The following is a 26834-nucleotide window of genomic DNA, read 5'->3' on the forward strand; positions in this document are numbered from 1 at the left end:
GTTGTTTTCCTCTGAATTTAGAGATCTGTATTACATACTATTAAAATAGAAAACCTTGGATCCCTCTATCACACTTACTAGTAATAGCTTATTTTTACTACAGATTCTTTTTTTATAATAAATTTATTTTTTATTGGTGTTCAATTTACCAACATACAGAATAACACCCAGTGCTCATCCTGTCAAGTTTACTACAGATTCTATCATGAACATCTTGTGATGTCAATAAATACAATTTACATGATTTTTTAAATGGCTGCACAGTATTCCATTGTATGAATATACCATGATTTATTGAACTAATATCCTACTATTGAACATTTAGGTCATTTTCAACCTTTTCTTGTTACACACAGGGCTTCAGTAAATATCCTCCTGTGTATACACCATTGTGCACGTGAGTGATCATTTTCTTGGAATAAATTTTCAGGAGTAGAATTTTGGAGTCCAACAGTGTGAACCTTTGGAGGTCCAATTGCCCTCCACAAAGGACATGGCAATCTATACACCCAGCAACCAGAGTATGAGGGTACTCATTTTCTTCAATCCTTGCCTACACTGAGTATTTTTAATCTTTTTAAACTTTGCCAATCTATAGGCACAACAGGGTAGATCACTGTTGGCTTTCATTAGCATTTAAAATTGTTCCTGGAGTTTATTTATTTAACAGATATAAATCAGGACCAACTATGTGCTGAACACTGTATTAGGTACTCGAGATATGATGGTGAACAAAAATGGCCACAGATACTGATCTTAATGGAGCTTACAGTTGAATGAAAGACACAGACATTAATCAAAGGATGCCAGAAATAAACACACCTGTGATAAGAGTCATGAAGGAGAGGTACAAAGAGCTTGGCAAACACAAAATAGGGGACTTGGGCCATCAGGGAAGGCTTCCCAGAGGAAGTGACGGTTAGGTTGGTAACTGAAGGGAGAATTGGAGTCATCAAGTGAAGTAAGGAAGTATTCCACTGTGAAAACAATATATGCAAAGATCATGTGGTAGGAGAGAGCATGGTGAGGCACTGAAAAGCAGTCAGTGGACTTGGAGCACAAAGAGTGAAGGACAGGTTCAGAGAGGTAGGCAGGAGCTAGGACATTCGGCTGGTCAAGTGGGCTAAGGATTTTGGTCTTTATCTGAAGTGCAAAGGGAAATCATTGATGAATTTAAAGCAGGAGGTTGACATGATCAGATCTGCAGCGTGGAAAGATCACTGTGACTCCAGTGCAGAGTCAAGATTGGCAGGGAACAGGAGTGGATGCAGGTAGGCCATCTGAGAGGGCAGTAGTTGAGATGAATAATAATGGTGGTGGCTTGGAGCAGTGTGGCAGTTTTATATACAAAAAGTAATGCAGGGGATCCCTGGGTGGCTCAGCAGTTTAGCGCCGCCATCGGCCCCGGGGTGCGATCCTGGGGTCCCAAGATCAAGTCCCACGTCGGGCTCCCGGCATGGAGCCTGCTTCTCCCTCTGCCTGTGTCTCTGCTTCTCTCTCTCTCTCGAATAAATAAATAAAATCTTAAAAGAAAAAAAAAAGAGTAATGCATAGATATAAACTCTGGTAGCATCAGAACAGATACTATGGAACCAAAAATTAAGCCATTGCTCAATCATCCCCGAGTCCTGGCTTATATCCATCTGGAATCTCTCTCTTGAATCTCTTCCACAAACCCTGTTCCAGTTCAGACCTCATCGTCTCCTGCACAGTCACTTCTGTGGCCCCCAGTCTCACTACCTCCTGTTTCTTTTCTGCACCTGTCACCACAAGATTTTTCTTAGTAATGCCTTTATTGGGATATAATTCACATATCATACGATTTTCCTTTTTAAAAGGTACAATTTAGTGACTTTTAGCACTTCATGGATACGTGCAACCATTGTCACAATATAATTTTAGAACATTTTCTTCACCTCCAAAAGAAACCCCATAGCCATCAGCAGTCGCTCTCCATCCCCTTCCAACCTTTCAAGCTCTAGGCAAATACAAATCTCCTCTCTGTCTCTATAGATTTCCCTACTCTGGATACTTAGTAAAATTAGAATTGTATAACATATGGTCTTTGGGGACTAGCTTCTTTCACTTGGCATCGAGTTTGCAAGGTTAATCCTGTTGCAACATGCATCAGAACTTCATTCCTTTTCAAGGAAGAATAATGTTCCATCGTATAGACATACCACATGTTATTTCTCCATCCGTCCATTGATGGACATTTGGATTGTTTACACTTTTTGGTCATTATGATGAAGCCTACTTTGTGCTTTCACATACAAGTTTTTGGGTAGACAAATGTTTTCATTTCTTTTGGGTCATTCTTCTGGATCATATAATAACTATGCTTAACATTTTAGAAACTGCCAGCCTGTTTTCCAAAGCAGCTGCACCCTTATACTGTACAACCAGGTGTGAAGGAGGGTTCCAATTTCTTGCCAACACTTGCTTTGTATGTCTTTTTTATTGTAGCTGTCCTAGTACATGTGAAGTAGGGGTTTCTCATGGTTTCGATTTACATTTCCCTGAAGGCTAGTGATGTTGAGCATCTTTTCACAAACTTATTGGCCATCTGTCTATCTTCTTTGGAGAAATGTATATTCAGATCACCTACCTATTTTTTTTGCCTTTTATTTTTTTATTGAGGCATAATTGATATATGACATTACTATATGCCAGGATTGTTCTAAGAATTTTGCAAAATTTAAATATATTTAGGGGCGCCGGGGTGGCTCAGTCGGATAAGCACCCAACTGTTGATTTCGACTCGGGTCATGATCTCAGGGTCATGAGATGAAACCCTGTGTTGGGCTCCATGCTCAGTGGGAGTCTTCTTGAGATTCTCTCCCTCTCCCTCTTCCTCTCCCTCTACCCCTTCTTCCGCTTCCATGCTCTAAATAAATAAATAAATAAATAAATAAAAAAAATCTTCATAAGAGTCCCATAAAATAGGTATTGTTACTATTGTTATCTGAATTCTATAGGGAAAGAAGAGGTTAAGCATTTTGCTTAGAATCACATGGCTAGTAAGACACATGCTGCAATCTAAACCTACATTTAAACAATTCATTCAAGCCAAGAGAAATTTGGTGGGCCCAGCTGTCATTGTCTTGTGCCTCATGCCATGAATTTTGCAAGTCCAGTTCACCACACGATGTGCTGGAGACAGCAATAAAGATTAATTTTATCTGTGCTCATGCCTTTAATCAGGAGCAGTTTATGAGTCATTTAGAAGAGATTGATCTCAAGTATGGAGATTTACTGAGCTGCCATCTCCAATCAAGGGCTTTTGGAATAAGAGTTCCCAAATCCAATTTGTTAGCCCTCTAGTGATGCGCAAGATTATATTTTCGCATAGATGTGACAAGACATCTAAACACATTGGACTTGAAACTGCAGGGGACAAACAAGAGCTCCGTTGATTTGTTCAAGGAAATGTAGACTCCAGCTGGACATGCGGATTGGGCAGATGGTGACAGGAAGCCGCTCATTTTCCATTATCAAGCTATCTTGAGTTCAATGCATTCATGGATTTTGAAGTATGCTGCACTCCATTTGGTGGAAAATAAGTCAGTTTGTGTGAGGATCTTCTTCCCTGGAGGCAGGGGGATGGGTGCAGAGGAGAGTTTGACTGCAGGATCCTGAGAACCCAGGACTGGAGGAGCGAGTCTCTTAACTTAGGCTGGACACACAGAGCCAGCAATCTGTGTGCCAAAAAGGCCAGAGCAATGACAGCAGGGATCAGAGCCAACTTCCAGGCCTTGGCCATGCTTGGCAGGCACTGAGCACGCTTGATTGTCCTGCGTTTTGTGCAACAGCCTTGACAGGATGCAGAGGTCCCAGCTGAATTGATGGCACAGGGGTGGGATGGCCAGAAGAGGTTGCTAGCTTTTGTTTTCTCTAGTATTAACAGTTTTAGTGAGCGATAATTCACATACCACACAACTCATCTGCCTTATATGTTTTGATGAATACAGGCAGTCTTTAATTTTCATAAACTAACAAAATATAATTTAAAAGACATTTTTATGATTGCCTCGAGAATACAGATATTAGGTTGTCATTTATTTATGTATACCCTGCCTATTGCTAAATTATTAGACCCACTAGTGTGTGTCAACATTCAGCTCAGTCAACTGGAATCCGCCAAGAATTTTGCAGGTAAACATTATCCCACCTTCTCCAGTTGGATAGCCAATCTCTAGACAAGGTTAGGGTCTTCCTGATGCAGCTGAAATTGTGTTCTCTTTCTCTCTCTCTCCTTTTAAGATTTTATTTCTATATTTGAGAGAGAGAGAGAGAGAGAGAGAGAGAGAGAATGAATCTCTGGACCCTGGGATCATGACCTGAGTTGAAGGCAGATGCTTCACTGACTGACCGAGCCACCCAGGTGCCCTGTGTTCTCTTTCTTAAAACTGGTACAACTGAAGCCCAGCATGGTCTGTCTCTGGAGTCAGCATGAGACACGCCCAGATTGAATAGCTTCCACTTTTCCAGTTTGTTTTGGTAAATATCAGTGTTCTATTCCTGTCAAACCAATGGAAATTGACCAAAGGCCAATAATAGGCCTATAAATGTGCACTTTTGAATGAATACAGTTGACTTAACTTTTTCTAGATGCTTTTAAAAAAAGATTTTATTTATCTCTTCATGAGAGACACAGAGAGGCAGAGATACAGGCAGAGGGAGAAGCAGGCTCCATGCAGGGAGCCCGATGCGGAACTCGATCCCGGGAGCGTGGTATCACACCCTGAGCCACCCAGGCGTCCCTCCAGATGCTTTTGTATTACTGTCCCTGCAGTCTCTAGTATTGAATGGCCAATTAGCCATATTTCACTATTACAATCAATTTGTGTGGCTTGTAAATATCTGCATCTTTTATTATGTGACCTATGATGGAAAAAATGTGGATGCCCCTCCTTAAACAAACCTTACTGAAATTTCAGTGCTCTTGTCTGGATTTGTGATCAGAACTACATGGGAAGTCATTTAAACCTGTAATATCTGATAAGGGGCTTAGACAGCTAGTATTTTATCTCTTGTTTATCGAGGGCTAATCCATTTATTTTGGAAACCAATAGAGGAGGTGGTTGGTAGATATTCTTTTATGGAAGCTGAGAAGCTGAATCTCTGCTCTCACCTAGATGGAAGGTCAGAAGACCCCTGGAAGTGCGCCACGAAGCTACATATAATGGAGCCCAGATCTTCCTCAGTAAGCAACTTTGGCTATTTGTCAGCATGTCAAAAAGTGCTTCACCGAGTCCCTGAGGTTCACAATATGAAGCATGTAATTAATCAATAACCTCAATACTATTCTAGCTCTGGAGATAACACGTAGACCCCTTTGAGGAGTGGGAGTGGGGGCACACCATATGAAAGGCATGATTATTTCAGCCTTACTTACTTTAGAGGTCTCTTCAAAGTTCCTATATCCTATGTCTCTGCAGGGAGAACCAAAGGTTCTAGAACCTATGGCCCCACCTCCTAGATACACATTCATGCTCACCTTCAGGGTTTTTTAAATAAATAGTTTTATTTATTTATTCATGAGGGACACACAGAGAGAGGCAGAGACATAGGCAGAGGGAGTAGCAGGCTCTCTGTGGGGAGCCCCATGTGGGACTTGATCCCAGGACTCCAGGATCACGACCTGAGCCAAAGGCAGATGCGCAACCACTGAGCCACCCAGGCATCCTGCTCACCTTCAGTTTTTGATTCCAGCTCAAGGTGATGGACTCATATTATCGGAGTCCACTCCTGAGCCTTTGTTGACTGCTTGGCATTTCTCAACCCATTTCTGGTTACTAGTGTTTGATTCTTAGACCTCATCCTGAGAAGATGATAACTTCTTTTGTCTCCTTCACTCAACCAACTTCTACTGCCATTGAGACCTCAACTTAATTATCACTACCTCTGAATGAATTATCTGAGTCTGAATTATATACTTCCCACTAGGTATTCCAGAACATTGCATTGTTCTCTTTATCATTTTGTATTAAAATAGCCTGTATGTCTTTTTCTTTTCTTTTCTTTTCTTTTCTTCTCTTCTCTTTTCTTTTCTTTTCTTTTGTATGTCTTTTTCTTTCTCCACACCCACCTAGAATGTAAGTTCCATAATAGCACTTGTTCCTTGCTGCATCCCTGGTGTTATACACAGTGCCAGCAGGACCCCATAAACCTGTACCAAATAAACAGATAAGTGAATTCATTCTACTGGCTTACTCACTCCTTGAAACCCTGGCTGTGTCCTTGATTTGAACCCTTAGCTGGAGATTGACACTATGAAATGACTGATTTCTTTTTTTACTTTAAAGATTTTATTTTTATTTATTTGTCAGAGATGGATTTTTCAGAGAAAGAGAGAGAGCACAAGCAGGGGGAGCAGCAGGCAGAGGGAGAAGCCCGATGCTGAACTCTATCCCAGGACCCTGGGATCATGACCTGAGCCCAAGGCAGATGCTTAACCGACTGAGCCACCCAGGTGTCCTGAAGAGTCTGATTTTAAGTAACATGACTTCCCCATGAGTTGGCTCTGCTGAATTACCTGCAAGTCAATATGCCCCAGGTGACTGAACCTATTTTATAAAGTTATTTAATATTGACCAATTGAGTACAGAAAATATGTGCTGAAGTCAATGGTTACAATTTCATCTTTTTTATTTTTTATTAAAGATTTTATTTATTTATTCATGAGAGAGAGAGAGAGGCAGAGACACAGGCGGAGGGAGAAGCAGGCTCCACGCAGAGAGCCTGATGTGGGACTCGATCCAGGGTCTCCAGGATCATGCCCTGGGCTGCAGGCAGCGCTAAACCGCTGCGCCACCAGGGCTGCCCTTCATCTTTTTTTAAAAAACTATATTTATTTATTCATGAAAGACACAGAGAGAGGCAGAGACATAGGCAGAGGGAGAAGCAGGCTCCACGCAGGGAGCCCAATGCGGGACTCGATCCCAGGTCCCTGGGATCATGCCCTGAGCCAAAGGCAGATGCTCAACCGCTGAGCCACTCAGATGTCCCTCATTTTTTTTAAAGATTCTATGTATTTGACACAGAAAGAGAGCACAAGCAGGCAGAGAGAGAGGGAGAAGCTGGCCTCCTGCTGAGTAGTGAGCCCTGGTGAGGGGCTCGATTCCAAGACCCCAGGATCATGACCTGAGCTGAAGGCAGATGCCTAACCAACTGAGCCACCCAGTCGCCCCTACAATTTCATCTCAATCACTTCTAACAGGGGCAAAGTACCATGCCTATCTTTTGAAATACCTCTTGACAGGAGATGATAGAATCATGTCACCAGCCTACTAAAAGTCCCCATGTCTATTTGCCGTGGTAGAGAAGAATATCGGGCCGGGTGATTGAAATGTGATTCAGATTATTGGAGTACAATTTTAAAAAGAAGAAGGCAGGCTCTTGGCAAGTGCTTTCTGACCTACTAAAATATTTGAAATAATTAGCAGAAAAGATGAGGTCAGAGGAGTTACCCAGCCACCAAGAGAACTCACAGGATGGTAGTACTTTGGTGAATTTACTAAGACCCACAGTCTGTTCTTCACCTTTGCAACTTAAAATGCTTCAGTGTCTGGATAAACAAAATGTGCTATATATATGCAATGGAATATTATTCAGTCTGAACAAGAAAGGAAACTCTGACACATGCTACAACATGGACGAATCTTAAAGACGTTATGCTTACCTAGAGTTGTCACATTCTTAGAGATAGAAAGAACAATGGTAGTTACCAAAGGCTGGGGGCAAAAGTGATGGGGAGTTATTATTTAAGAGGTATAGAGTTGCCATTTTGGAAATGAGAAAAGTTCTGGAGATGGATGGTGGTGATGGTTGCATAACAATGAATGACTTAAAATGCTAGTAAACTGTACACTTAAAAATTGGTTAGAATGGTAAATTTTATGTATATATTTCTATGACTAAAAAATAATAATAAAAACTTTGAAAACAAACAAAAAATAAAACACTTCAACCCAGGAAAACTAACTCATGATAGCCAAACTCACATTAATTAAAGCAGAATGCCAATTTACCAACCTACAAAGAACTCTAGGACACCAAGAGAAAAATAATAAAGAGGAATATTGATAGACTTTGACTATATAAATATTTTAAATCTCTTTACACAAAACTCCATCGTAAAATGAATGACAAAGGATTAATATCTATGCTATATAAAGAGCTCATACGAATTAACAGGAAAATATGTGTTTCGATATAAAAATGGCAAAGGACATGAACAGAAAATTCATAAAAGAAAAAATACAGTTGGGTGACAACTGAACATTTCAGTCCTCTTTGTCGTGTTAGTGGAATGCTGGAGTCTAATTGAGGACTGGGGTACCTCATACTGATAGCTTGAAATCAGTCATGGTGAGAGTATTTCCACCATGGAAATCAGCAAGTGCTACATATCAGAGTTTGGTTTTCTTCCTTGGAGAACAGGTTGTTAAACATTTACCAGCAAACTACTGTGCATATTCAGTCATTCTCTCTCACCTGCTTCCTTTCCAACTATGTTTAAACACTCTCAAGTCTTCTCTGCCATCTTTAAAGCAACCCTAATCCGTACTTCATCCTTCTCCAGCTGCCATACCATCTCTGTTTTCCTTCACAAACTTCTTCAAAGAATTGACTAGACTTGCTGAATCCATTTACTCATTTCCTAATTATTCTTCAATACACTTAAGCCATTTTTTTTACCACCATCACTCCCCTGAAACAGCTCTTGCCCCGCTCAATGACCTTTGTGAACCCTAAATTCTATGGAGAGTTTTCCCTTACCTTTCTAACCTCTTGGAGGTATTCAATTCTGTTAACCATTACTTTCTTGAAATCTTCTTGTCCTTGGGCTTCAGTGTGATACATAATCCTGGTTTTCCTTCAACCTTTTAAAGTTCCTCCTTTTCAGTTCCCTTCTCAGATTCTTCTTTCCATTCCCCACGTATAAATGTTGGTGTTTTCGAGATTAGTCTTGAGTCCTCTTCTCTTCTCTATTCTCTCTTTAGGTAAGGTCATCCATTCGTGTGACTTTATTTTATTTTTTAAAGATTTATTTATTTATTTATTTATTTATTTATTTATTTTATTTATTTTATTTATTTATTTATTTTTTTTTAAAATTTTTTTTTTTATTTATTTATGATAGTCACAGAGAGAGAGAGAGAGGCAGAGACACAGGCAGAGGGAGAAGCAGGCTCCATGCACTGGGAGCCCGATGTGGGATTCGATCCCGGGTCTCCAGGATCGCGCCCTGGGCCAAAGGCAGGCGCCAAACCGCTGCGCCACCCAGGGATCCCCAAGATTTATTTATTTATTTATTTAAGAGAGAGAGAGAATGAGTAGGGGAGGGGCAGAGGGAGAGAAAGAGGGGAAGCAGACTCCCTGCCAAGCAGGAAGCCCAAAGTGAGGCTGGATCTCAGGATTCTGAGATCATGACCTGAGCCAAAACCAAGAGTTGGATGCTCAGCAATAAATAGCTCCTTAATTGTTATTATTACAGTTTTATTTTTGTGTTTATGTGTATGGTTATTTGATTATTATCTGTTTTCTCCACTAGACCATAAACTCCAAGGATTAAGTCTGCTTTTTGCTCATCATTGACCTCCAGCATCTAGTCTAAGACTTGGCACACAATAGGTACATAATTAATATTTGTGGAATTAATAAACCACTTAGTGATTTTTGTGTATAGGAAATTCATAAAACTAGGCGAGCTAGTATTTCTCCTTTAATTTATTTATTTGAGATTTTAAGGATTTTATATATTTATTTGAGAGAGTGAGAGAGAGCAAGAGAGAGCATGAGCAGGGGAGAGATGCAGAGGCAGAGGGAGAAGCAGACTCCCTGCTGAGCAGGGAGCTCAAGGTGGAGCTCGATCCCAGGACCCTGAGATCATGACCTGAGCAGAAGGTAGATGCTTAACTGACTGAGCTACCCAGACACCTCCATTTCTTCTTTCATTAAGGCTTCCAGGAAGCTAAGAATCATATTTAAAGCTTAATCACAAAAAAATAAAAATAAAAAAAATAAAGCTTAATCACAGTAATCATATCAGCCCACTAAAAATAACATATTTGAATTATCTCTTTTAATCTTGATGTTCTATTCCTAGTTTATTGATCCATAAAATCTGTTTTGGAAAAAAATGCTATGTGTTGTGTTCATGTGTGTGCACACGTACACACATGCATGTGAACATATATGTGGATACAAAGATAAATCAGTACCTAAGTGCAAAGTGTTCAGAGATTGAGACAAATGAAGACCTCATCGTTTTTTGTTTTTTGTTTTTTTTTAAGATTTATTTATTTATTTGAGAGAGAGCCCCATGCAGGGCTTGATCCCAGGACTGCAAGATCATGACCTCAGCTGAAATCAAGAATTGGACGCTTAACTGACTGAGCCACCCAGATGCCCCCTCTTTTTTAAGACAATCATGATGGTGATGGTGAAGCCAGTGTTTTACCAACATGTCGTTACCATCTTTTTTCCAGCTCTGTCTTTTTTTTTTTTTTTTCAAACTCTATCCCCAACATGGAGCTCCAAGGTCATGCTCTACCAACTGAGCCAACCAGGCACCCCTTTGTCTCATATTTCAAAACTTTCACAGTGCTTGTGGTTCACCTGTAGACTGTAAGGGCACAGGGTAGAGCCCTTGTTTCTCTAGATTCTGTAGCATGACTAGGGTCTGTTGATTAATATCATTCAAATCACAGAACTTCTTGTCTTTTTTTCCTTTTTAAATTTATTTATTTGAGAGAGAGAGCAAGCGAGTGAGCATAAGCTGGGAGGAGGAGCAGAGGGAGAGAGAGAAGCAGACTCCTCACTCAGTGGGGACCCCAACATGGGGCTGGATCTCAAGGCCCTGAGACCATGACCCAAGCCAAAGGCAGACACCCAACCAACTGAGCCACCCAGGCACCCCAAACTTATTGTTTAAAATTTTTTTAAAAGATTTTTGTTTTAGGAGTGCCTGAATGGCTCAGTGGTTGAGCTTCTGCCTTCGCTCAGGGCGTGATCCCAGGGTCCTGGGAATGAATCCCACATCGGGCTCCGCACAGGGAGCCTGCTTCTCCCTCTGCCTATATCTCTGCCTCTTTCTCTGTGTCTCTCATGAATAAATAAATAAAATCTTTTTTATTTTTATTTTTTTTATTTATTTATGATAGTCACACAGAGAGAGAGAGAGAGAGGCAGAGACACAGGCAGAGGGAGAAGCAGGCTCCATGCCGGGAGCCTGACGCGGGACTCGATCCCCGGACTCCAGGATCGTGCCCTGGGCCAAAGGCAGGCGCCAAACCACTGAGCCACCCAGGGATCCCATAAAATCTTTTTTAAAAAAAGATTTTGTTTTAAAGTAATCTCTATACTCAATGTGGGACTCGAACTCACAGCCCCGAGACCAAGAGTCTCCCACACTCCACCAACTGAGCCAGCCAGGGGCCCCTTGTCTTTTTAAACCATTTTTTACTTTGTGAAATGTAACACACTCTAGAAGAGTTCCTAAGGCATATTCAGCAAAAATCAATATTTATAAAGCAAACAGTCATGTGACCACCACCAGGTTAAGAAATAAAGTATTGGTATTTATTGTCTGTGGTGCGTGTTGGACACTGCTTTATGGCACATCTGGTACTTACTACTTGACTTTAAGTGCATAAATAGCTAATCTCCTCAGTTAAGACAGTTCCCAAGAACAGAAATCATACCTTATATTTCTTTAGACCTCCCACAGTGCTGAGTACAGTGAGTGCCCTAGATATAGTAGGTGTGCAATGCATTTTACAGGATTATGCATCTTAGCTTAACTCTGTGACTCTAGGAAGATCACTGAGGAGTAACTGTTTGAGGACATACAAAACCATATAATTTGTCCAAATCTGTGTGTACAGATTGGGATATAAGGTAACTAATATATTATGATGTGGGCCGTCAGCCCAGCCTTCTCTTGAGTTCTGGCTCTTGTCCAATGTATGAAGCCAGCCTGGAACTATTGGAGTAGCCTCCTAACTGGCCTTCAGGTCCTTATCTTTTTTTTAAGATTTATTTATTTATTTATTCATGAGGGACACAGAGAGAGAGGCAGAGACACAGGCAGAGGGAGAAGCAGGCTCTTTGCAGGGAGCCTGACATGGGACCTGATCCCAGGACCCCAGGACCACGACCTGAGCTGAAGGCAGATGCTCAACCGCTGAGCCACCCAGGCATCCCCCGGTCTCTCCTCTTGCCCTCATTCAGTCTGTTCTTCATGTAGTGGCTCAAGTGACCTGTGTGGACACAGATCTCACTGTGTCATGCCACTGCTCAATAACCATTCATGCAGTGGTTCTCCAGCTGTGATGTACCTCAGGGCCACCTGAGGAGCTTGTTACAAACTAGTACTTTTCCCACGCAGAGTCTGATTCAGCAGGTCCAAGATTGGCCCCTTTTAATGCTGACTCTGTTTCCTCCCTGCCACTCCACTCTCATGTCACTGTCACCATCATTTCTTGCTGCAACAGTGTTCTGATTCCCAAGTTCCAACTGCATTAATCACTCCCTGCTCCAATGTTTTCCCCAAGCTGGAGCCAGACTGACCTTCCAGAATTGCAAGTATGTTCATATCACTCCCTTGGTCAAAACCATTCGGTGACTCCTCACCATCTAAGGGACAGTTTCTCTAGCTGGCTCAGGTGGCACAGCATTTAGATGTCGTGGTATTCTTTCCAGAATGCCATGAAATAATTGATATATTAAATCGCACCATATGAAATAAAAAAAAAACACTTTTCAAAAGAATACTTCTGCTAGCAGAAAATACATCCACATTATGTGTGTGCAATAGGAAATCACAGCCACAAGCACAGATGTCCATGAAAAAATAAACTGTTGAATTAAGCATGATCAATACTGGGATCGTCTGTTTAATATTCATTTGCTTCTTGTTCATTCATTTTGTTGCTTGCTAGCAGATAAGCAGGAGCATCTGTCAAAGATTTAGGAAAAAAATATGCTTAAAAAAAGTTAAAATAGAGAAATTTCTACCCATTATCTGATTTTTTTTCACTCTGAGCATCCATCCCATTTGTGGTGGGCATGTTTCCAGACTGAGCAGGCATTGTCTCTGGAGAGCCCAACTTGGGAACCCCTACTACAGAGCATGAAGTCTAAACTCTTTGGCATGACCGATATGATGCTTCCAGATCTGACCCCATCTTATCTTCTAGCCTCATTTATAGCCACCGCCCCCACTTGCCCTGGCCAAGACTTGGAATTCCTTAAATGTTTTTTTTTCCCCCGTAATTTTACAAATACCATTCTTCTACTGCCTCCCCTCCCACCCTGCCCCCTCGATGACCAGATAAACTACCGCTCATTCTTCAAGACTCCACCCAGTCACTCTTCTTTCATGTGCCTTTCTTCACCTCTCTGGGTCTCTCTCTCCCCAAGCTCTTGCTTCTGCTTGGTAACATCACTTATCACGCCACTGCTTGTTCGTGGGGCTGTTGGCAACTGGCCTGGGAACTCCCTCAGGTGGCGGTAGGGATTCTTGTCACTCATTTTTTTCTTGAGTTCCCTGGCACTTGGCACAGTGGCTGATGTGCAGCAGTGACTTGGTGCATATTTGTGGGATGAATGAGTTAAATTGCAAAGGAAGTGAAGTTTATTTTTAGAACCTTCCAGTTCCCTACGGGGGTGCCATCTGCACCTTTTTTGGCACCCCTTCCCCAATCCAATGCACTCTGTAACCTTATGCTGTCCATGTAGAAATCCACCAGGATCTGCCATCATTGCTAGAGTCCAGGCTTCAAGCCTTTCTCTGGCCTTACCAGTCCTATGTCCCATCCCTCCATGGGCTAGATTTCAGATGAGCCAGTGGTTCTCGCACTTTGGCATTAAGTTCAAACACAGGTTTCTGGGTCCCAGGCTTCCAGGGTCTGATTCAGCAGGTGTTGGGTAGGGGCTAGGAATTTGCATTTCTACTAACTTCCCAGGTGATACTGCTAGACAAAGACCACATTGTCAGAACCATTGGGATAAATTAATGTAAAACCAGGGGCAGCAGGTAATAATGCACAAAGGAACCCTAACTTCATCTTGACTCAGCCCCGTAACTGAGCTTCTGATTCCGTTGGCACTATCTGGAATTCTTTAATTCCAGAACATTTTCCCTCTGCTTTGTCTTCTCCTCCTCCTCCAACCTTCTGATTTTTTTCAGCTGGGTCTCTAGTTTCTTTGCTTTACCCTACTACTATCCTTCTCCTTCTCCTTTCCTAAAGCCACCATTTCAGGACAAAGGCTTTCCTGAGCCCTTAGCTCCATTTCATTGCCCTCTTTCCCCTCCCCGTTCCCCCATTCAGTCTTAGCAATCCCCCTAGCCCAGCAGTGAGTGAGCTTTCCAAAGCTTGGCTCCAATTAGGGTCCACTCTCACCAAGCAGGGGTAGCTCTTCCCCCCCCCACCAGTCTGGCTCCACAAACAACATTAGCATGCTAATGACAGTCACCTGCTGGCCCTGGGAAATCCGTTGCGTGCTTCAGCTTTCTCAAGGACAGTGGAAACACTGAAAACAGCACGTTTGAATGCTTCCGTTTATTCATTCACTCAACAAACACTGACTGAGCACCTGCCAGACACTGCCCTGGGCCCAACGGATCCCGCCAGGCCCCATGGAACATGAGCATGTATGCATGGCATGCCTGAGAGTTTATGATGCCTCTTCAGGAAGGGGATCTTTTGTTCCACTCATCAATGGGGACAGACATTCAAGGAAGGAACTGACCACTCATGGGCCCCTCTTGCCTCGGTTTCCCTGCCTGCCCTGTGCCTGGACAGGTGACCCAGGACCAAAGATTGGGAGACACCAACCCAGGGAGTTTCCAAACCTCTTTGTTGAAATAAGCATTGTAATCCACACCTCTCAGCTATTGGCCCATTATATTGAGTGAGGCAAGGTATGTAAAGCCCAGAACACAGTGAGCTAAAACCTCTCTGCACATCTACACCCCCATGCTGACAGACACACAGCGACACACAAACAATGACACAAACACCGACACACACACATATTGACACACACACACCAACACACAAAACTGGCATACACACCCTTTATACACATACCAACACACACTGAAAACACACTGACACACACATCAACACAGACACAGATGCACACTGAAACATACACACTGGCAGACACACACCAGTGTGTGAGTAAACACATGCCAACACACACATCGACAGATACTGAAACACGCAGACACATAGCTGACACACACACTGATACATGCAAATACACACCTACTCACACATCAATATCCAGCGACCTACAGCCCACGGAGACCAGGATGCCCAGGCCCCAGCAAGTGCTTGCAGCCGCAGGCAGCAGGTCTCAGAGGGACCAAAGGGTTGCCAGAGACTTGAGTTACAAACTTGGTTCCAGTCTGGCAGTCCAGATTTTTGGAGGAGCGGGCCTCTGAGGTTCTGAGGGTCCCCAGGGACAGGCGGGTAGAGTGGGTCACATGGCCAGGGAACTAAGGATTTCCAGCCAAGGTACCTCCTCTGAAGGGCTGAAAAATGTACGGAGCTTTGGTGAGCGCAGAGCGCTAAGGCCAGGGGTGGGGGTGGTGTTGGAGGAATGGGAGGGGCAGTGGCGGACAGTGCACCCCGAGAGCAGGTAGGATTCCCAGGAAGCCCAGCTGCACCAGGCCCTCCTCCCCGCTGGGCTCGGCTCACAGAAGCCCTGGGTGTCAGCTCTAACCTCTGGCTTCCAGATACGCCCCTCTGGTCCTGCCACCAACAAAGTCCCATGTCCAGATCATTTAGTGACCTCGGGCCCTTCTCCGTCGCCCACCGCACAGCAGCCTTTGCCGGAGAAGACCGGTCTCCCTCCCAGACACCCAGCCAGAACGGCCAGTCACCTCTGACTTCCCGCCCCCATCCGGCCAGGGCCCAGCCTTACCGCGCGGTTCCTCTTACACAGCGCTGGTCCCGCGTGTCGCTGCCACCCCAATCCAGGGCCCGGCGCCGCCCCCTGGCCCTGCCCCAGCACCCTGGCGGGCCTCAGAGACTACAGTCGCCCCTCTTCCTTGCCGTCACCATCTGCCCCGAGGGCCCGCGCTGTCTGCTGAACTCCCCTGTCCTGGTCCCTGATCGTTCTCCTTGGTCTCTAGCGCAATGACGGCACCTTCAATACTTGGCTCCTCGCGACTGTCCCAACTACTACCCCCTCATTGTGTCTCTTTCTTCGGTACCTGCGCGCCTCCTCCCATCCAAATCCCCAGTCCTCCTGCTCAGGAAACGCTTAATTGGGCGCTTCCTGGGTGCCAGACCCCAGACTAGGCACTGGGGATGCATTTTCCGGAGTCCTTCTTCTCCAGGTGCACATCGCACATAGGCAGCTCTCTGAGACAGTGTGAAGCACTATCCCGGCAGGTGGAACCTAGTGCCAGGGAAGCACTTCCTGTGGCCACCCCATTTCCCTGCCTTCCCTCTTTCTCCCCAGGCCTGGGCTTCTGCGACGGGGTGCCTTCTCTCTCTGGTTCCTGTTCTTCTCCTTTCCTCCCTCCTGCCTCCCCCTCCGCCGCTCGCGCCTTTGGGCTGCAGCCGGGCCACCTCGCTGTCCGGGCTTCTGCCCGCGGGCCTGCCTCCCGCTGCGGTCCCGGGTTCCACTGGGGGTTCTGGCGCCTCTCCGAGACCAGGGCACAGCCCTACCGAGGAGTGGAGCGCAGCGTCTGCACGCTAGGGCCTGGGGCAAGGCGGTCGACCAGGGTTCGCTAGTCCCAGGGAGCTGGCACGGGGCCGCTCCCGGGACTGGGGGACTGGGGTAGGGGGCTCAGGGCCGGAGAGGATCCGCGGCGGCCGCTGGCCAGGAGGAAAGGGGAACCAGGCTGGCACAGCCTCTGCCTTCGGAGGCTCTTACTGCGCACCGCCGGCCGCCTTCTCCCCGGCTGAGCGAAGGTGAAGGGGAAATCCGGGCGGGACAGAGCCACCGGAGGCCGCTCCCCGTCACTCCCACGTCCCGCCCGACAGAGCTGGGGGGGCTTCACCCTCAAACTCCTCCTCTGAGACGCCCCGGCGACCTAGGCACTAGAAGGGGGTCGTGGTCAGGGCCCCGCTCACACGCTGCGCTTTTGGGGCTTGGTAGGAAGAGGAGGCGTGGGGACCGTCCGTATTAAGTACCCAACAGTGGTGAGCTCGGCTTCACGAAATTACCGCCCACAGCATCCGAGGCTTGGAAACCCCGGGGCAGAAGGGGACCTCGAGGCCGCGGGCCTCGGACTCCGCACGTCACCACTCAGTGGCGGGGCCGCAGTGCGGCTCCCCCCAGCTGCCCCCTGGTAAGCTCCACTGTGGAGCGGCAGGTGCCGCAGCCGCCCCCCCACTCCCGCTGCAGCAGCACTCCCGGGCTAGGGGGGGTGGGAGGAGGTGTGGTGGAGCCTCAGGTCTCCCGCCGCTGGCGCTCCCATCGGAGCACCCTGAGATCTCGCTGGAGAGGAAGAGGGGGTACAGGGGGCGGGGAAGAGGGGGAGGAGGATTGCGGAGCTCAGCAGCGGAGCTGTGCGCGGGAGGGGGAGGGGCAGGGGCTCCCTTCCAGCCTCAGGGGTCTGGGGACTCTGGGATGTAAGGCGAGAGCAGGGGGGTGTGACAATTCAGCAGAGGTCGGGACGTACCACGGAGCCCAGTGGCGGGGGGGGGCAGAGGACGTGGTCACCGAGGGGAGCCCCAGCCCCCCTTCGCACAGGCCTACAGCTGAGGTTGCAGGGAGAACTGGAACTGAGCTCGCCGTAGGGGGAAGCGGCGCGTGAAATCCGCCCCCCACCCCGAACCCCACTTCCGAGGGAGTGGGTTGATAGAGGGGAGGTTGGGGTTGGAGCAGCGGCGCGGGGGCCCCTCCCTCGCACCTCCCCCCACCGGACTTGGTCGCGCCCGAAGTGTAACACTTTCTCTTTGTCGGAGGAGCTTCGCTGTTTCTTGTGCTGTACCTCCGGTTGCGGCGGCACCCGTGGCAGCCCTGGCGGACGCAGGAGCGATGGCAGCGACCGACATAGCTCGCCAGGTGGTGAGTGCGGGGCTGGGGGGCCGGCGCGGCGCGGGGGGCCGGGGGCCCGGGAAGGGCGGAGGAGACCTGGCCGCCGCCGCGGCCCCGGCGAGGAGGGCAGTGGGCAGCATCCCGGAGCCACGGCGCGGCGGGACTTCTCCCCCGGGGTCAGCGGCTCACTCCCCCGTCCTGTCCCCGCGATCGGTGGTGGCGGGCGGCCGGGGGACCCGGGCGAGGCTGCGGGCGGGCAGCTGAACTTCCATTGCCCAAGAGCTGCAGTGAGCGCCGCCGCCTCCCTCGCTGCAGCTGCCGCCGCGCCGCTGGGGCGTTGCCGAATGAATGGCCGCAGGAGCCGCCGAGCCCTCGGGGTCCCTGGCCCCCTGGTCTTGCTTTCTCCGGCCGTGGGGCCGCGCCCCTGCGCCCAGCCGCCCCCCACCCGGGCCTCCTGCGGAAGAGGGGCGCCGGGCTGGGGTGAGCCTGGGGCCGGAGGCGGCGAGTGGCGAGGGGGGCGGGGAGGTGACTGGCTGGGGTAGGGTTTCTCCATATGCATTACATATGTGACTGCGTCTGTGTGTGTGTATCACCGTGTTCGTATGAGTGCACGCGCGCGCACTCGTGCCTCCGGGGCGGGTGGCGGCGCCGGGCTTGTCCGTGACCCTGCAGGAGTCCGTCTGTTTCCCCGTGTGCGCTCCGTGTGCGCTCACCTCCGTGACGTGTGTCCGTGTGTCCCGACTGCTCTCTGCTGGGCTGGGTGCCTCTGGGTCCCGAGTGTGCGCGCGTGTGGCGGAGTGTGTGTGTGTGTGTGTGTGTGCGCGCGCGCGCGTGCAGCTCGTTGGCCTGTAGGTGGCTGGCTGCGTAGTTTGGCATGTTTCTGGAAGCCTTGACCCGGGTTTTGCGGGCCTCTGGGGGTCTGTCTCGGGTGCGTGTCCAGTGTAACAGGGCTTGTTCGCCAAAGCCGGGGCGCTGGCTTCTTTCTGTGGGGACTCAGGAACATATAAGTGTGAGGCTTGCTGAAGCGGTGCCGTCTCTCTTTTTGTTGGCAGCAGACTCTGGAAAAAAAAATCTTTTAAAGAACTGAAGTTTTCCAGCCTAGAATGTTCAGAGAAATCATACTGAAGTGACTTGAGGCTCCTTATTTATTTATTTATTTATTTATTTATTTAACCAGAAGTTTGGTTGTAAAGGGAGGGGATGATTCCGTCTAGGGGGACAATCTATCTTTCTCTTCATCCATGGGTATCTGGGATCTTCAGAAGCCCACAATTATCCACACTCTCTGATGAAGGAGAGTGAAGTAGGGGTAGGTGAGCCCCATAGCACCAAATCCTACTGGATGAAAATCTCCGAACCACACGCACACACAAGTTTTTAATCCATTGGTTTACTTTTTTAGGGAAACAGTCCATGCACTGAGATTCCAGTGCCAAAAAAAAAAAAAAAAGAAAAAAAGAAAAAAAAAGAAAAAAGAAAAAAGGAAAAAAAAAGCCTCTAGGTATTTGAAGTAATTTAAATTGATTTATTTTCAAAATCTGAATCCAGAATCTGGTCGCATTTTCACTACAGGATATATATAAATTTATTCCACCCTCTTGTCCCTGTTTGGAGGGCAGGGTGACTTTTCTTGAATCTCCCCAACCCCTACATACCCCAGCACCAAGCTCTTCATGCAGTCATGATGTGGAAGGACCAGGACTAGTATAGGGGGCAGTGCTCTGTGATAATCGAATTTGAGAGAATTCTCTTCTAAGATTGGCACTGTAATATTTATTGCTGGGGCATTTTGAGGGTTCCCAGAGTGCTTTTCTACTCCCCGTTACCTGCATTTTAAAGATGGCATGGCTTAAGTAGAGGGATTAGTCTCCTGGATTACACTTGCTCCATCTTTAGTGACCAGAAAGGATGCTAATGATTTTTCTTGTCAGCTAATTAATTTGCATCGACCTGTCCATGCTCTGTCACCAGTCCTCCTTGCCTGGATTAGGATTGCAGGGCAGACGTTGCAAAGGGGAACATTCCAGAAGGTTGTGTTTCACCTCAGGCAGATTCAGGCAACCCAGAGGTCCCCTTTGTTCGGCAGATGGGAGGTGAGAGTGGTTTAGGGCCATTTGGTTGGCGCATGGTTCTAGTTTGCTCCGGCTGGCCTTGCCCATACTGCATGATGAAGAACATAATTGTACGCCAGATTCTGAAGCTGAAAGAACAGCCCAAGCACTTGAGACCTTGTTATCAGGATAAATGGGTTTCTGGGAAAACTGACGTCATTCTCTCTGCCCCCCTCCCCCAGTCTGTAAAGCTCTTGTTTATGTGTCATTTGTCTCTGCTCTCCTTTGTGTCTGCAAGAGGTTGTAATTCACCAGGGGAAGATGGAATTAACTCAGGAGACCTTGGATGGCTGGTTGCTGCTTGTTTCTTCCAAGAATCACGTATCCAGGGTTTGGGAAGAGAAGACTGGAAATTAAACCTAAGTGTGCCTATTGTAGGAGTTCTTTTGAATGAGCTCTGAGATATGGTGCCATGCAAGCATTGCTCTGGTGTGTTTGTGCATGTGGGGGAGGGGGTGTTCTTTCCAGAGTCAGTTGAGGGTCACCATGGCTAGTAAGGTAACCTCATTAGTGACCTGAAACAGGCCATGGAGTTGTTGGATAGGACACTTATTTAGGCATACATGCAGCTTGGAAGTTCAACTCTTGTGCACACAATACAATCCCATCCCATCGCGAATGAACACCATGAAGATGTGTGACAAAACTATTTCTCCGTTGTGTCCACACGTTGACTTTTGTCTAATAAGTGTCCAGCACCATGGCTAGCCCTGGTCAACTCTACAAAAAAAAAAAGTAGCAGACATAGTTCCTGGCTTTTAAGCTTAGTCTAGTTGGAGAGACAAATTATAGATGCTGTGAAATAATTAGAGATCTATAGAAGATTCTGGGGATGTCCCCACTCCCAGCCCCTACCTGTGAGGTGGCTTGGGCTGCTATTAATATACTCTTTGAGGTTATGGGTGACTTGTACAAGGTCACCTAGCAAGGCATAGCCCAGACCTCAGGGGCTGCATCTTCTGGCTCTTTTATTGAGCTCTTTCTTTCAATGGTGTATTTTGGGATCCAGATTGTAAGTGTTGGCCCATAGAAAGAATGGCTCATTGATTCTGGCTTGAACCAATCCCACAATGTGGACAGTGATGCTCTCCTCCGGTGGTAGCCAGGTAATGGTCTTTCTCCCTAATGAAAGATCTTGCAGGGACTAACTCTGCCTCCACCTGGGTCGTTCTGGGGCAGCTATCTCAGGGCAACTGCCTACAGGCTGGGAGAAGCTTGCCTCTGCATTCTGGTCTTACTACCAAGTGGCACTTACCCTTGATTTCCCTGGAAGCTCCCTGCCTCAGCCATCTCTATCACCTCACAGTAAAAGTAATATTATACTCCAAGCAGGGAGAGCAAAACTCCAGTATGTACCCATACCTCCACGGAGGATACAGCACAGAAGAAAATGTACATGGCTGAGGTGCCTGGGTGGCTCAGTCGGTTGAGCAGCTGACTCTTGATTTTGGCTCAGGTTATGATCTCAGGGTCCGGGCATCAAGCCCCTCAAGGGGGCTCCAAGCTCAGCAGAGAGTCTGCTTGAGATTCTCTCTCCCTCTGCCTCTGCCCCTCCCCCTCATGTTCACACACATGTACTTGCTCTCTCTCAAATAAATACATCTTTAAACATAAAAAGAAAATTTACATGGCCCCAAATATTAAAAATTGTTTAATCTAAATCAGGGGTACATTGGTGATCATGGTACTATTTTCTAACTTTTTTATGTGTTTGAGACTTTTCCAAAGAAAAAGTGGGGAGAGGGGAATGACAACGTCCCCCTCCCCCTAACCAAATGCATACAGCCCCTTCCCTCAGGGAGTTTGGGCTCTAGTAGTGGAGGCAGATTTAAATAACTATAATTATCATTGTGATCAATGCTGCACAGCAGAGCTGCTGCCTACTGTAAGAATTCATTACAGGGGCGCCTGGCTGGCTCAGTCGGCTAAGTGTCTGCCTTTCACTCAGGTCATGATCCCCAGGGTCCTGGGATGGAGCCCCGCATTGGGACTCCCTGCTCAGTGAGAAGTCTGCTTCTCCTTCTGCCCCTTGCCCCATTCATGCTTTCTCTCTCTTTCAAATAAATAAATAAATAAATAAATAAATAAATAAATAAATAAAATCTTAAAAAAAAAAAAAAAGAATTCATTACAAGCAGACCTCATCCAGCCACGACTGGGGGCTTCCTGAGGGCTTTGGCTAAGAAAGGAGGTAGCTATGAGGAAAAGTAGGCTCTCATGCTGCTCCTGGGCTGGGAACTCTTTATTTGCTAATTCACACACTTTTATTCTCATTCATTCCTTCAACGTGTTGAGGTGCCAGGGATATGGTGGTGCCAAGGCACACAGGACTGTGCCCTCTGAGAGCTTCCAGATGACAGGCAGGAATAAGTCCCGTTTCCTTTCATTTCCTAAATCCTGGAAATGGTGAGGGTTAGCAGCGTTCTCATTACAAAATTGCATTACAGCTGAGCGATTTGTCTGTATAGTATAATGAGATTTTGATCTGCAGTCATGTGCATAGCATTTACCTTGTGGCGTCTCTGCTGTAAATTTTCTGTTAATTGCTGGCTTTGTTACCTGGCCCGGCCCCTCCCTTTGTGTGCTGTAAGGGAACAAACCCGTTGCATGAGTCTGAGCAAAACTAATTAGAAAGATAAGTCCCCCGGAAAAAGGTATTCCAAAACTAAATAGGACCTATTTCTAGACTTGCCTGGGTTTCTGGATTATCAGAGTCGTGGTTTCATATTAGCATGAACAATTGAGAAGGGCTTTTAAGTTGTGTGTACTTTTAAGGCCACAGTCAAGAAAGAGAAAGAAGAAAGAAAAGAGAACACCATGGATAAGCGTAACATGTTTCTTTCAACGGTCTCAAAATGCTTTTATCTACATTGCCTGGACAAGTGTTCTTGTTTTCTTATTTTATGGGTACAGGGAGACCGAGTGACTTAGTTCAAAGTGTTAGCGCTGTTCAGTGGATGAAACAATGGGGCACACACTGGATGACACAGATTGTTTTTTTTTAAAGATTTATTTATTTATTTATGATAGACACACACACACACACACACACACACACACACACACAGAGGCAGAGACACAGGCAGAGGGAGAAGCAGGCTCCATGACAGGAGCCCGATGCGGGACTCGATCCCGGAACTCTAGGATCACGCCCTGGGCCAAAGGCGGGCGCCAAACCGCTGAGCCACCCAGGGATCCCCATGACACAGATTCTTTAAAAACAACCAAACCAGCCCTTTTCGTGACGTTTCTAAGAGATAAAAACTCTGCCTACCCTGACTTCCCCCTCTTTTCATTGCATGTCCCCCACCCCAGTGCGCTTGTGGAGCGGGGGGTCAGAGGAGAGTATACTTGGGTGCTCTGAAGGCTCTGTGATGATAAAAATATTCTCAGCTTCAATCCCAGAGAGCGCAGTCATGGGTTATATGTGGGTTTTTTCTTTCTTTTTTCCTTTCTTCCCATATTGCTTTAAATAAAAATCTTGGAGCCACCAGCCATGTAATGATGGATTATTTTAAGTAACAACTTGGTGGGGGGAGCAGAATAAATTAGAAACACAGACCCTTCCTCCTGGCTTTGGCAGGAGGAGGCTTCTGCTGCTGGGATTTGAAACCGTGGGTTTCTCCGCTGCCGGCGCAGAGGAAGGAGGCCACATGCTCAGGAGGGTGAGAAATAATGTTACCCCCTTGTGCTGCGTCTCCCCGTTAGAGACAGCCATCTGCTGAGCGATGCCGCGTGCCCTGGCTGGCCCTGACTTGGGTCATCCCTTCCACTCAAATGTGACCCGGTAAACGATTTGCAGGCTCTCTCCGGGTGGAGGTGGGCGGGGAACAGGACTCAGGGCTCAGGTTTCTCCGGCCAGCCCCCACCCCCACCCCCGTGACCCCCAGCGAAGGCCCTGGGGTAACAGGAGCAGAACTCTGCTTTCCCACCCTGATGAGGTGTGAGGCCGAGCTGGGTTTCCTTTCCCAGCGGAGGCCCCGGCGCTGAACAGCGGCGCAGAGGCAGGAACTGGGTTTTTTCAGATCCACTTTAAATGAGACCAGATGGAGGCAGAGGCAAAATCAGGCTCCCTAGAGGACAGTTGGGCATTCATCCAGAGGCCTGTGAGTAAACCTTTTTTCTTTTTCTTTCTTTCTTTTTTTTTCTTCTTCTTCTTTTTTTTTTTTTTTTTTTTTTTTTTTTTTTTTTTTTTTTTTTTTTTTAGCAGATTGGAGATAACAGTGGCCAGCACACCTAGAAAACTATTTAAAGAGCCTGGCTTGAAGGAAATCTGTCTGGCTTTTGTGGGAAAGGTGACCTCCTCCCAGCAGGAGTTGTTCGTGGCCTGAGGTGGAACTGTTTTTACCTAGAATCTGGCTGGTTGCTGAGGTGGCCCTGGGGCCTCAGGCTTAGGCCCAAGTCACAAGAGAGGCAAATGACAGAACCTGAGAGAGAGAAGTCCCAGCCTCTCTATGGCATCAGATGCCTCAGTTGCCTTCCGTGGGCCAGAGTCACTTCAGTTAGCCCACAGTGTTCTGGGTCGTGACCCGTGACCCTTCTCCCTTTTTTATTTTTTATTTTTTTCTCCCTTTTTTAAAAAAGATTTTATTTATTTATTCATGGGAGACACACAAAGAGAGAGGCAGAGACACAGGCAGAGGGAGAGGCAGGCACCCCACAGGGAGCCTGATGTAAGACTCCATCCCAGGACCCCAGGATCACAACCTGAGCGGAAGGCAGATGCTCAACCACTGAGCCACCCAGGCACCCCTGATTATTTTTTTAAGATTTTAATTTATTTATTCATGAGACACACACACAGAGAGGCAGTGACATAGGCAGAGGGAGAAGCAGGCTCCCTGCGGGGAGCCTAATGTAGGACTCGTCCCAGGACCTGGGGATCACGCCCCAGAGCCGCCCAGGCGTCCCGATCCTTCTCCCTCTTTTTTTTTTTTTGTAAAGATTTTATTTATTTATTCATGAGAATATACAGAGAGGAGAGAGAGAGGCAGAGACACAGGCCGAGGGAGAAGAAGGCTCCATGCAGGGAGCCCGACGTGCGACTCGATCATGGGTCTCCAGGATCAGGCTCTGGGCTGAAGGCGGTGCTAAACCGCTGAGCCACCCAGGCTGCCCTCCTTCTCCCTCTTGACTGCCATTAAGCCACAGCCCAATGCCCCCAAAGTTTGAACACCATGAAGAAATCTATCTGGCACGTGGAGTGGTAGTCGGCTTGCTCTCTGCCCCTAAATCACTCTGTGACCTTGGACAAGTCACTTCCCCTCCCTGAGTCTTGTTTCCCCTTTGGTAAAACAAGAGAGTGGGCTGGAGTAGGTGAGCCATCAGGGTGTTACCAGCTCTCCCACGGGATGGCCCTTACATCTCCTTGCTCTCCAGCTTTTCTCTAGGATCTCCTTGCTCTCCAGCTTAATTTCATCTAGGGTCTCGCCTGCTTCTGCTTCCCACTGAGGTAACAGACTCTTAACTCCACCTCTTCCCTGCTTTCCTTCCTTGCGCAGAGTGAGGAGGGAGTTGTGGAAGAGGCAGGTCTGTGCTTTTAGCTCATCAGGGTCTCCCTGAGCAGAATAGAAACAACCGTTCAAATAGCCTGTCCCTGTAGGTGGATATAGCTATTGTCTTCCTATAAAGGTACATGACAGCTGAATTTCTGTCTATTGAATCCCATTTTAAATGCACTAGGAGAGCTGGCCATTTAATGGAATCCTGCTGCGAACCCTTTTACAGAATGAAAAGCCACTCAGGAATTGATCTGGTGCATTAAAATCCAGAGTTTCTTCTATTGGGTTTGCAAAAAAAAAAAAAAAAAAAAAAAATGGGCCTTCCCCGTGTATAAGGAGGATGTCCTTTGTGTGTCCCCGGGGTCCCCAAAGCTGCTCCCCCACTGAAAGGCCAGTGTCGGCAGGGCTTATTTCTCCTTGGAAGGGCTCCTAAATTTCTCCTCCCAATTCAGGGCATTGCTACTATTGTCAGTTTCCCCTTTGCCTGGCTTAATCCTCAGGAGGGAAATCCTGACATGTGGTGCGTGAGGCACACTGGAGGATTTTTTTTAACCTCTGAGAACTTATCAGTATTTTTATGGTTCTTACCGCTGATAATACAGTGGCATCCACTCCCTTGACTGGAGGCAGCAAATAGGGCTATCTATCATCCACCTGATTGCTTCAGTGAGCAGTTTTGTTGCATGTTTCAGGATATGTGATTTGACTTTTGGTTCACATGAATCCTTATAATAATAAGTTATGCCGTATAATAATAAGTTATGTATGTACAATGTTATAATAAGGATAATAATAGGGCTTTATTGTAGTATTGGTAAAATAAATATTTATGTACAATAAAACTGCTCCAAAGCTGACTACTTAACTGAATTTTCTGATTATCTGTATGTAAAGCACCTTTTTGGTAGTTGTGGTCAAAGATTTTGCCAAAATATCCAAGGCTACTTTCCTACCTAGGAAAGCATCATCATAGAATCTTTTTTTTTAAATAAAATTTCTATTCTGATTATTAAAGTAAACTCTGCCCCCCAAAAAAGTAAAAGACGCCTGTTGTAGAAAATGCAGAAGACACAGAAAAGCAACAACACCTACATTCCCTCCACTCAAAAGTAACTATTGTCACCATTTTGGTGGTTGACCCTCGAACAATGCAGGGGATAAGGGGTGGCGACCCCCGCACAGTAAGGAATCCACATATAACTTTCAT

The 26834-nt window shown here is 46.7% G+C and overlaps 1 protein-coding gene and 1 long non-coding RNA gene across 5 annotated transcripts in view; one reads left to right on the forward strand and one right to left on the reverse strand.

The window, feature by feature from the left end:
- Positions 1–11567: 11567 nt before the first annotated feature.
- On the reverse strand, positions 11568–14293 carry LOC144307804 (uncharacterized). Its single transcript, XR_013374513.1, has 2 exons — positions 13812–14293; positions 11568–12967 (listed from the first exon to the last, which is right to left on the reverse strand). It is a non-coding gene; the product is annotated as an uncharacterized LOC144307804 (long non-coding RNA).
- A 3422-nt stretch (positions 14294–17715) lies between these two features.
- Positions 17716–26834, forward strand: part of SEPTIN6 (septin 6) — a 67226-nt gene continuing 58107 nt past the window's right edge. For 2 of the 4 annotated variants that reach the window (XM_077889323.1, XM_077889324.1), the window contains exon 1: positions 17718–18045. In XM_077889323.1, coding sequence (XP_077745449.1) covers positions 18016–18045 — 30 coding nt within the window. In that variant the 5' untranslated portion in view covers positions 17718–18015. Of the gene's footprint in view, positions 18046–26834 lie in introns of all 4 variants that reach the window. The other 2 variants (XM_077889321.1, XM_077889322.1) reach the window with 2 other exon arrangements.

This window comes from Canis aureus, chromosome X, assembly GCF_053574225.1.
Source record: "Canis aureus isolate CA01 chromosome X, VMU_Caureus_v.1.0, whole genome shotgun sequence".
NCBI classification, from domain to species: Eukaryota; Metazoa; Chordata; class Mammalia; order Carnivora; family Canidae; genus Canis; species Canis aureus.